This window comes from Beta vulgaris, chromosome 9 (assembly GCF_026745355.1).
Source record: "Beta vulgaris subsp. vulgaris cultivar EL10 chromosome 9, EL10.2, whole genome shotgun sequence".
NCBI lineage: Eukaryota > Viridiplantae > Streptophyta > Magnoliopsida > Caryophyllales > Amaranthaceae > Beta > Beta vulgaris.
In genome coordinates, this window is record NC_079210.1 from 37,383,193 (window position 1) to 37,394,979 (window position 11,787).

The following is an 11,787-nucleotide window of genomic DNA, read 5'->3' on the forward strand; positions in this document are numbered from 1 at the left end:
CTCTAGAATTTTCGTGTTTAAGTTCATTAAGACGCGAGGCTTAGACACACCATCTTTCAGACGAGTAACCATAGGATGACGATTGACGACGGAAGACGAAAAAGTAAGGGTGGTGTGGGGGGAGTAGACAAGGGGCCGGGAGATATGATAGTGAGGGGAGGGCAAGTCGGAGACGAGGCAAGGCCATTGTCAAAGGCGGCAGACGCGTATGCTACGCCAGCGAACACTGGTGAGCAAGCGAGCGGGCCAGCAAATGTGGAGGGGGAAGATGACGCGCCAACAGGCGATAGGGAGCGAGCGAGCGAGCCCAGCAGGGGTGGGCGTGGGGGAAGCTCAAGACCCAACGAGCGTTGAAGGGGTATCTCGCCCAATAGACGGGGTACAAGGGGAAGGGGGAAGCCTCGGCGACGTAGGCCGAGCGGGGGGAGCCTGCAGGAGCCGGCGTGGGCTGCGTGTCTTGGACACGGGCAGTTTTCGGATTGGGGCTAAGGGAGTTAGACGACTCATAAGACACACATGCGACATTTGTCGAGGACTAGTCATGAGTTAGGACCATGGGAGAGGTGTAAGGCACAGACGATGCTAGACCAACCAAAGTACGATACGGAAACTTATGTTCATGAAAAAGAACATGACGACTGGTGAAGACTTTGTCGGTAGTAGGATCAAAACAACGATACCCTCTATAATCCAGTGCATATCCAATAAAAACACATGTTTTAGACTTAGGTTGGAGTTTGTGATTCTTAGAATTTCTTGCTGTAAGTGGCAGTGTATGATGCATCAACCGAAAATTCAGCAGGAATATCAGAATGAATTATCATAGTACCAGCCATTTCAATGATATGACGATATTTGCCTTCTGCAACACTGTTTTGAGCTAGAGTATGGGCACAAGATTTTTGATAAATTATGACATTGTCATGAAAATGTTGTAAAAGAGGAGAATTATCAAATTCCCTTCCTCCATCACTTTGAAATATTTTAATCTTTCAATTAAAAAGATTTTGAACCATCTTTTGAAACATAAGAAATTTAGAATAAGCTTCTGATTTTCGACGTAAAGGATAAATCCATGAATAACGCGAGAAATCATCAACAAACACAACATAATAACGAAATAATTGATTTGATAAAACAGGAGATTGCCAAAGATCACTGTGAATTTTATATAATGGATATGAAGAAACATGTTCAAGTGAATCGAAAGCTAAACGATGTATCTTTCCTAACTTACATCCAACACAATCATCATGAAACTTAGAAGTACATTTGATAGCCTTATTTGAAGATAAAGATCCTAAGATGCTAGAAGGGATATGACCAAGACGAGCATGCCACACGTCACCCGACTCCTTAGTGGCTAGCAAAGCAAGAACTGGAGACGCAGAAGGGACAACACTGGGCTGAAAAGGGTAGACATCTTGTTTATTGGATCCCCCGAAGCGGAACCTCCCCCGTTGTCTGGTCCTTAACAGAAATAAATTTTTTATCAAAACTCACAACACAATCATTTTCTTGACACAACTTGTTAACTGATTATAAATTATGTTTTAATTTAAGAACATGACAGACAGATGACAACTGGAGGGGACGACTTGTAGTTTTTAAGGTTAAATTTCCAGTACTTTCAATAGGGAGTAAGGTACCATTACCAACTACAACAAAACTAGACCCAGTATAAGGAGTTTTAGCAGAAAACTTACCATCCTGAGGACTCATGTGAGATGCAACTCCCGCAATCCGGGTACCAAACTGAATCATTAGCTTCACCACCAACAGACAGTGCAAGCTAAGGCTCGAGTGACACTTTCAGAGGAAGAGGGAACAAAGCTGGAATTGAAGCGTTGAGGACAATAGGCAGCTTGAGGACCTGAAAACCAACATAAACCACAAGTATGGGAAGTAGGGGTAGAGTTTACATTGCTACTTAATGAATTATTCCTTGCTGATGACAAATTATTAGTAATATAATCTAGGCAAGGCATACTATTGGATGACAAGTTAGAATATCTACTCATACCATTTGAGCATCCCCGATTAGCATTGTTGTTGTTGTTTCCAGAGCCACGAGAATTATTATTACCCCCATTGCCACCACCATCACCACGATTATTCTGTTTTCGATTATTGTTACTCCCACGATTTATGTTGTTTCTTCCCCTATTCCTCCCTCCTGAGTTAGACTTTGAGGGAGAACCAGAACCACAACCAGAACCAGAAGACTGAACAGCAACTAAGGCATGATGAGAAGATGGATCATATCCATCCTTCGAATTTAGCAAAAGTTGTTCATGCATCAGGAGCAACTTTGGACGCAAATCATCAAAACTAATAGGGAACGGGTAATGCAGCAGAGTAGTGACAATATGATCATACTCAGAGTCACGATCTAGACCAAAAAGGGTATACTATACTAAATCCTGGTTCGATACAGGACACTGAATGGCAGCAAGGGAATCAACAATAACCTTAATGTCACATAAATAACCATCCATAGGCTAGGAAGCAGTCTTTTTAATACGAGTCAAACGTCCCTTTAATTCTATTGATGTAGCCATACTAGCTTGCATAAATCTACTTTGTAAACGAGTCCAAATTTCCACAGAAGTAGATAATTTATGAACATCCACAAAAACATCCCTATATAATGTGGCAAAAATCCATGATTTAATTTGTTGATCAACATGCAAAAATTCAGATAATTGAACAGTAGGAATTGAAAGACCACGTTCATCAATGATACTAGCAGGAGGAATATAAACAATGCCTTCAACCATACCAAGCAGTTGATGGAAAATAAGCAAACAAGTAATCAAAGTTTTCCACAATAAATAATCTTCAGGGGAAGAGAGGGTGATAGTTACTAGATTACTTAGATTATGGGTTGATATTTACGGTAAAGCAAACACAGAAGAAGGCGGCGGCATGGTAAAATATTGACCATAACCGGCGGTCGTCGGCGTCGCAGTGGGTTGTGTGAAACCTGGTAGAAATCGAGGGTGCGATTGGGACCAGGAAGAGGGGGAACGGCGTGTAGCCGGGTGGCGGAGAAGCCAAGAAAGGGAGTCGTGTAGGCGCTGGCGGCGGTCGTTGAGGGAGAGGCGACGGCGGTGGCTGGTGTCGTCGAGAAGAACGATATGCACTGTTGCATGGCAGCGTTCGGTACCGCCGACGGAGGCAACGAATGACCGGAGGTCCACGCTGGCAGTGGTCACGGGACAACGACCGGTGGGGCGGAAGTGTGGGTCGAAAAATCAATCAGGAATGAAAAAATTATTTTAGAGAGGAAAAAAATAAAATTTTTAGAAAAACCTAGGCTGGGATACCATGTACAAGTATGGAGAATAATTGTGTTAACCTGATTAGGCTAACCCTAACATTCAATATATATAGTGTGTACAATAGAGACCTATGACTAGTAAAAGACCATTCTATCCTTTACATATAATGTTACTCTAATAATTGTATTTAAAGGCTTCAGAAAAGAAAGAAAAAGCAACTGAGACTTGAGATAGGGTCGACTATATATATAGTGATCAAAATTTTTAGGGGACTTCCTCTATTTTGGCTTGCTGATTAGTTTTATTTTTACTATTGTAAAGGCTTTGGGAAAGTGATGGTAAACCATTATGGTTAGAGTCATACAAAGTCCATTAATAGCAAACATTCCTCAGTGTACATACTGTAATGACCCCGTACGATTTGAATTTAAGGTTAGCCCTTGCAACAGTTTTGTACATTTCTATAGCCACTTATCACTGATTGTGAGCTACTTTAAATTTATGATAAGATTGTTTTCATCTTTATGCTCTTAACAATTACTAATTATTGCTACTATGAACTTCCCTTACCATAACATATTATTTCTTTGACACCACAGATAATGTCACAGATTCTTTAAACTTTTTGTGTTGAGAATGAGGATGATTCCCTAGACTGGGCTACTATTGCTATCTACACATGCGAGCCATCTTGTGACTCTGTTGTTTCTTACATGGAAGGGTTTCCTTTGGTTCAGCTTTATTCATGAATGAATCATGATGTACTATAGTTTTTCTTAATCATTTTAAAATCAAAATTTGATTGGCACCAAGAATTTCCAAGTTAATAGTCTCTTTCCTATGTTCTCTGGCTTCTTTTGCTAATTTATGGGGCTGTTTTTTATTTTATTATAAATATACTATTCGGTGGATAGGCTTATTAATCATTGCGACTTTGAAACTCAAACACATTATCAGCTCCCGTCCAACTATATTGATCAAGCTCTTGGTATATGAATTTGAACAAGTGTGTGTAAAGTTGTTTGTATATCTACTATAAAGATTGGACTTTGCTTAGTTTCTTAAAGTTTTATAGTTCATTTTTCTATGGCGTGATGAAAAAAATTACTAATATGTTACACAGCGTGCACCTATTAAGAATACTTTCATTTTTTCTCTTGACAATGAAAAAAAGAAACAACGCCACATTATGAGCTTCTGAAACCTCGTATTGTTTGACATGAACACAAAAAAGATAATCAAGATTATTAGTTGGTAATAAAATCTCGTCTGCAATATTCTTGATCTCGCTTTGCTTTTTGCTACGATCTTGGGGATCCAGAATGACATGTTTATAGTCCCTTTTAATAGATAATGCTTTCGATCTTGTAACACAGCTTTTTATACAATGAAGCATGGCATGCATGAAGTTTGAATAGGTGATGTTGTGAAAGATTCAACTGACGAAACAATTAACAATAAACAATTAACACAAGAATTAAAACGGTTCAATAACAATGTGTTAGCTACGTCTACATGTAGAGGATAAATGGTTTTTTACTAGGTTTAAGAGAGAGTACAGAATACAAAATAATACGAAGGAGAGGTTAATAATAGGATTTATATACTACCCTACTAATTAGCCTAAATAGATGGGCCTAAACTCAAAACTAAAACATACCTCATATATTAAATACCATATATCGAAAAGTTTGGGGGGCATAATTTAATAGGCGATTTAGCTAGGATTTTTATGGCTTCTGCATGATTGTTTCTTCCTTTACCCACACTACTGCAGCTTCCCATAAAATTGTAGTTTTGTTCATCTTCCGAGACCCATCCACCTGTACGCAATTTAACAAGTTTGTCGTAATTGTACCTTTGCTCCATGAAATAAACTGGTCAACATGTTGATTTCTTAAGTGTTCGTATTGGTGTCAATTTTCGAATTTGCCAAGTCTATCATTCATGTTCTTAAATAATGCCATAGCTCTTAATGGGTTGGGAGTCGAGTTTCTGAACAGAATTTTGTACCTATGGCACCAAATAGCCTAAAGAGTACTGTTGAAAGGTTCAAGAGCTCTGCTAGTAAATTGGCAATATGAATCCCTTTGTCAAACATCACCATCCACTCTCGTAGCTTCTAGATGAATGCTCCTGGTCAAAAATTAGAGCATGATGGAGTTAATTATTACCATCTCAATAATTGCATAGAGTAGAAAAATTTACTAGCTAGGTTCCCCACCCTCTATATTGTAGCCCACCTTAGTAGGAAAATGTAGTAGGATGTGTGAAAGCCACATTATGAGCAGTAGATCATGGTAGTATAAATAGGAGCTTTGCTTGCCCATTGGTCGTGTGCCTAATCATGAATTTCCTTGAGTGTAGTAGTGAGTGTTGTGAGTAGTACAACAACTCATAATAGTGTATGAGTAAAATGTGAGTAAGGCTGCAAAACAAAAACTCCAGAGTATTGTTATACTATGTTTTTGTGTATGACTAATAACGAGTATTAACTTTCCATCTACAAATAGTTTTTGCTAATCCTTCCACATAAATATACCCCAAAATATCTTACAATTGGTATAAGAGCCATACGTTCCGTTAAATTTTCAGGATCATTCTTGGCAAACTTATCGGTCGGGGACCGATATATCGCAGCGGTATGGTTAAAATATATTTGGCTAACTTAACGGTCGGGAACCGTATTGCGAGGTGATTTTCCATTAGTGCACAGTTCAGGATTGTGAAGCTTGTTGGTCGGGGACCAAGCTTACTTTTGTATTTCGGGGCAACACCAAGCCACAAATGGCGGATATTTTTAGTTCATCTAGCAATATCAAGAAACTCAATAATGGAAATTATAGTAAGTGGAGCACACATATACAATTTTATTTTTGTTGGGAGAAGATCTTTGGGGTATAGTCGGTGGTGGTAAAGTTACAATACCAGACGATCTAGAAGAGTTAAAGAAGTGGAAGATTGGGGTCGGAAGAGCCATGTACGTGCTAGCAACAACCATCGAGGGTGAGTTGCTATACCGCATCAAGGATGCGAAGACACCCATGGAGGCGTGGGACACCCTTGCAGCTTTGTTCTCTAAGAAGAACAATGCTCTACTTCAGCTTCTCGAGAATGAGTTGTTGTCGATCCAGCAGAAAAATATGATGGTAAACCAGTATTTCACCAAAGTTAAAACTTTGTGTGAGCAAATCGCAAAGTTTGATCCTGAAAATCCTATCACAAAGACGAGGATACGCATAATTATTGTTCGCGGCTTAAAGTTTGGATATAGTACACGGCGATCCGAGGTTGGGCTACACAACCATCTCTAATTGAGTTCGAAAATGTGTTAGCCAACCAAGAAGCTCTAGAAAATCGGATGTCTTGGGTTTCCGTCAATGATGAAGAGAAAGCTCCTTTTAACAACAAGAAATCAAATAAAGGAGTTAATAAGACATATGACCCGAGTAATCAACCTGGCAAGTCAAACAGACAGTCAGAGGGATTCAGAAAAGAACAACGAAGAGGAGGCTTCCATCAAGGGGGAGCTTGGGAAGATCGACAACAAGACGAGAAGGGAAAAATCAAACACGGTGAGATGTCGTGTATTATAACTACAAGCAAAAGAGACACTGCGCTCGAAACTGTTGGTCCAAAGCAACAAGAGGGAATGTTACAACTTCGGTGAAGCATGAAAGCCGAAGTCAAGTCGAGTAGGATGCACAAGCATCCTACGCAGTTGAAGAGGAACAAATCTTCGACATGGAGGTAGTGTCACCCAGCAGCACGGAGCTAGAGGAAGTTGCACTTGTTGTAGTCAATGATAACATGATCAATTATAAAGTTGATTGGATCATCGATTCTGGTTGCTCCAATCACATTACTGGAGACAAAGTGAAATTTCAGAGCATGTCTGCGTACGAGCGTGGTTGAGTTGTGATAACTGCAAATAACTCAGAGTTTCTAATAACCCATGTTGGCAAGACAGTGGTGATTCCACGATTTAGCAACAAGCAAGTTAAACTGAATAAGGTTTACCATTTTCCTGGTATAACGAAGAACATATTGTCAGTTTAACAACTGACGGCATTCGGAAACCATGTTGTTTTCGGTCCGCATGACGTGAAGGTGTAAAAGATAATGGAAGGAAACTCTTATCCTATCTTGGAGGGGCGATATCTTCAATCATTCTACGTGATGTGTGCTCAAACGACATATGTAGATAAGGCGAGGAAAAATGAGACAGCTGATTTATGGCATGCACACTTTGGTCACGTGGACTACAACAAGCTCGAGGTGATGATAAAGAAATCGATGCTCAAGGGTCTTCCTCAACTAGATGTCAAGGAAGATATAGTTTGCGCTGGATGTCAATTTGGTAAAGCACATCAACTTCCATATGAAGATTCGAAGTTCAAATCGAAGGAACCTTTGGACTTGGTTCACTCAGATGTGTTTGGTCCACTAAAGCAACGTTTAGTGAGTTGTGTATGCTACATGATCACTTTCATTGAAGATTTAAGATATATCTGAGTTGATTTCATGGAAGAAAAATCTGATGCATTTGACAAGTTCAAACAATTTAGGGAAACAGTTGAAAAAGAAGTTCGCTGCACAATTTGATGCCTACGTACATGCAATGGATGAGAGTATACATCCAGAGAATTTTTCCATTACTTGCAATATTGCAAGATCTGACGCCAGCTTACTTGTCCAAATACTCCATAACAAAATGGAGTAGCTGAAAGAAAAAAGCGTCACCTTGCTGAGACATGCAACACTACGTTGCACACTAAGAACGTGTCACCAAACTTTTCTTGGGTCGAGTGTATGAGACAGCGACACATGTGACAAATCGATTACCTCAGGCGAGACTCTTTCCCCATGATAAATCTATTACATTTTTTTGGTTCCTTTGACAAAAGTCTTTTTTTATATATTTCCAAGGCATGTTAGGTTACCATATTTCTTCCGTAATGATTTTGCCCCATGATTTGCAGACCAGAAGAGATATAACCTCTGATCATCCTTTTCAAGTTTGGAAAATATTAATTTTTGCATGATATCTAAACTAGACCCTATTTGAAAGGTTTTAGATCCCCTTGTATGTTCCAGATCCTATTGTATGATAGGATTATCTCCAAAACATTTTCGGATAGAAGAAATCCATTTAGTGGTTCGTTCTTTATAAATTCACCTTTATCTCCAGATATGACATTCAATGCCTTATGACAATTTGGGCATTTTAATGGATATTATTGATGAAACATGGATAGATGGGTATAATCCATTTTAATTTAAGTCCCATTTTCACTTCATTTTGATGAAATAAAAACTAATTGTTTAGACAATTAAATAAGGAAAAATTGACAATAGAGGTCTCAACTTTGGGTGATAATTTTTAAAAGGTCTGAACTATTAATTAACCTATGTAGGGTCGTAACTTTTAGCGGGCTTCTTCGACTTAAAACTGATGATTTTTTTTAAATCTCACCTAGTTCCTACATCCCTCCCTCAATTAACCCTTCTAATGTGACCCAAGTTTTACAAGTGATGACCTATTAAGCAAGTTTTAAGTCACTAAGGCCCGCTAAAAGTTAAGACCCCCTAAAGTTGGGACCTACAAAGGTTAATCAATAGTTCAGACCTTTTAAAAATTATCACCCAAAGTTCAGACCTCTATTGTCAATTTTTCCAATAATTAAAGATACACTTAAGAAGATTACTATTTGAAGTGAATTCATAATATTTATGTGATGATTTATCTGTGTATAGATAAAATCATTGGTTACATCTTAATCAAAAAGGTTTACATCTAGAGACAACATTTGATAATGTTCCCTACATACAGTTTCTATCATAGCCTTATATTCTTCAATATCTAATTCTCGCCTTGTAATAATTCTAGTGACTCCAAAATAGTATCCATCTTCAGCGAAATTGTTGAATCTTGCTTTGTAGATAGCCTATGATAGTTGTTGTCCCAAGCGCATCTTCTGTCAATTAATGTTGTCTACATCCATGAGAAGACGTTCTCGTGGGCCAACAACTCTAGAGCTGGCATAAGCACTTAAAGTGCATTGTCCTTCATTCAGCCTCATCCTGACCTTCCTTCATCCTCACTACTTTGAGGGAGGACTGGGTACAAGAAATAAGTAAGCATTTTTTGTATGCCAAATTCATTGTCTTAGGCCTTGGGAAATTTGAGGTGGTGGCAACCTCCTTTCCCCATTTTCTGCAAACTGTCAGCAGTTGATTTGGTGATCTTTCCGCTAATTTAGGCCACACATGGGTGGATAAAAGATCGATATTAGAACCGACCTTGGTAGCGCTTGATCCTGCTAGCACCAAGTCTTTTAATTTCGCTCCATTGTAGGTTCATCGCCAAATACCCTCATCATTTTTTGCTCCCATTACGCCCTTTCAGCTGTGATGAAGGATTACTTATCTTCATTTATGTCATTGAAGCGAGATGATGATCAAAAGAATCATCATCAAACTCAGCTGCTATGTTTGCATATGCTTCATTATTCATTTTGATTTTGTGAAATGAAAATGAAATGATGAATTGTTATGGCCAAGTCCCTTTAAATAACCGGTCCATTTTCTCAACCGGTTGTTTTTATAATAACTTCTACGATGAGTGAGCAATTGAGTACTTTAACCCTTTTTCGAGAATTTTATAAGCCTTCTAATTTATTTTAAGGCTACCAATTTTTTGATAAGTCTTGCAATAAATATATCATTTTTAGACCTTTGGGCATTAACATTGCTTCCTTAGATTTATCGTTCATTTTGTGAACAACAGTTAATACACATAATTTGATATGGTATGAAAGTAAAATGGGACACTAAACATAGAATTATTTCATTTGATTAAAACAAACATTTTACAATAATAAGATATCTCAAAAGAAGACATTTTATTAATTTTTGAAAAAAAGTAAATACATAGCTTTCTAGGGAGATATAAAGTACGTATTACAAATATGAATACTAGGACAGTTTACCCTATTACTTGACCTATCAAGTTCGAAGATGGGCAAAACTAATGATGATTTGTGGCTCCTTATGTTCATCAACATCAGGATCATCATCATCCATGTACTCTTCGTCTAGAGGCATATGAATACTCTTTCTACAAGTGTTCTTGGCACAAGAGGCATGTGCACTTATACTTTATAAGTTTTTTGAAACTTGTGTTTTTCGTCCACTTGGACTACCCTATATTTCCTAGTGAAGACACCCAAACTACTTTCACATATTATAGATCTGTGGTATTTTTAAAGCTAGTTCAGGAGAAAGTATTGTCTTGCAATGCATTCTCTCCATGCTTTGCAAAACTGTTAGGAGTTTTGACATTACTCCTTTTTTCCATCTCGTGGCTAGAGGTTTAGCGTCAGGAAGTCCACGTTATTTCCCCATGATTGCAGCACTAGATCCTCTTTCCTCAATATCTCTTAGTTGGATTTTTGAGTCCTTCCAAAAGAGTTTGGGCGATCTTGGATTTTCCACTTACTCATCTGTTCCTCTTGAATTTCTCCCAATCCTCTTGTACAATGTCCCTATTAAATATGTGCCTCTTAAATATCTCCAAGGAAGAATTGTGGAGGGACGACTTGTTGATTGGCCATCTCTTAAGAATTTTCTGGGATTCTGTGATTTGGAAAACAACTATTTTTACGAATGAAGTATTTCCAAGGTAACATAATGTATTCATAATACGCTATATTAACCGTTATCCCTATATTTAGGGCTAAGTGAAACTTAATGTTATCATTTTTTATAACAATAATAATCATCCTTAACTATCCTAAATTTCATCCCTTAATGGGTAAACAAGGGTAAAATATGGGCTTGCCCAGTAACTCTTGATATGTCATATCATTAGAGCTTCAACATTTAATAGCGGGTGCAAGTTGGATAGCCATCATTACTTTTAGAAGTAATTTATGTCCATTTCTTTAATAATGGTTGGAAGTTTAGCATCCCAAGAGACACTTTATTTAAACTTAACCATTTTAGCATGCAAAATTTGATTTGATATGTTCATTTTTGAATAAACAAAAACTACCTAAATTTGATTAGACAAAAATATAAATAACGCAACAGAAATTATGAAAAATTGTTAAAAGGAAATTTTTTATATTTCATTAACAAAAAGGATTTAAAACCGAGGGCTAAAAATTTAAAATTTTACAACCTATTTAGAATTTTATAATTTTAAATCCTAGGCCTAGTTCTAATCCCTAGGATACCTTGGCCTAAAGGCATCTGAGTCTTCCTCAAAGTCGCCACCATTGGCGCCTCTAACACCACGTCGAGTCATCGCCAAAATAAAAGCGGTATTCCGCTTGAGGCTTCTTTTGGAAAGAATTCCTCTTGAATATTCCTCCTTTGGGCAGAAGGTTCATCTTCCTCATTATCATCATCCTCATCATCTCCGTCAGATCCGTCTGACGGGGGAGGAATGTCTTCCATCTCTTCTTCTTCATCTTCCTCCACTTCTTTCTCTACCACC

The 11,787-nt window shown here is 38.0% G+C and overlaps 1 protein-coding gene across 1 annotated transcript; it reads left to right on the plus strand.

Annotated features, from left to right (window-relative positions):
- The first annotated feature begins 7,406 nt into the window (after positions 1-7,406).
- On the plus strand, positions 7,407-7,799 carry LOC125493636 (uncharacterized mitochondrial protein AtMg00300-like). Its single transcript, XM_048637113.1, has one exon. The coding sequence runs from the start codon at positions 7,407-7,409 to the stop codon at positions 7,797-7,799; it is 393 nt and encodes a 130-aa protein (XP_048493070.1).
- The last annotated feature ends 3,988 nt before the right edge of the window (positions 7,800-11,787 follow it).

Bases quoted from the DNA above. Each gene is read 5' to 3' on its own strand.
- LOC125493636 (XM_048637113.1), top strand. From the start codon at position 7,407: ATGGAAGGAAACTCTTATCCTATCTTGGAGGGGCGATATCTTCAATCA.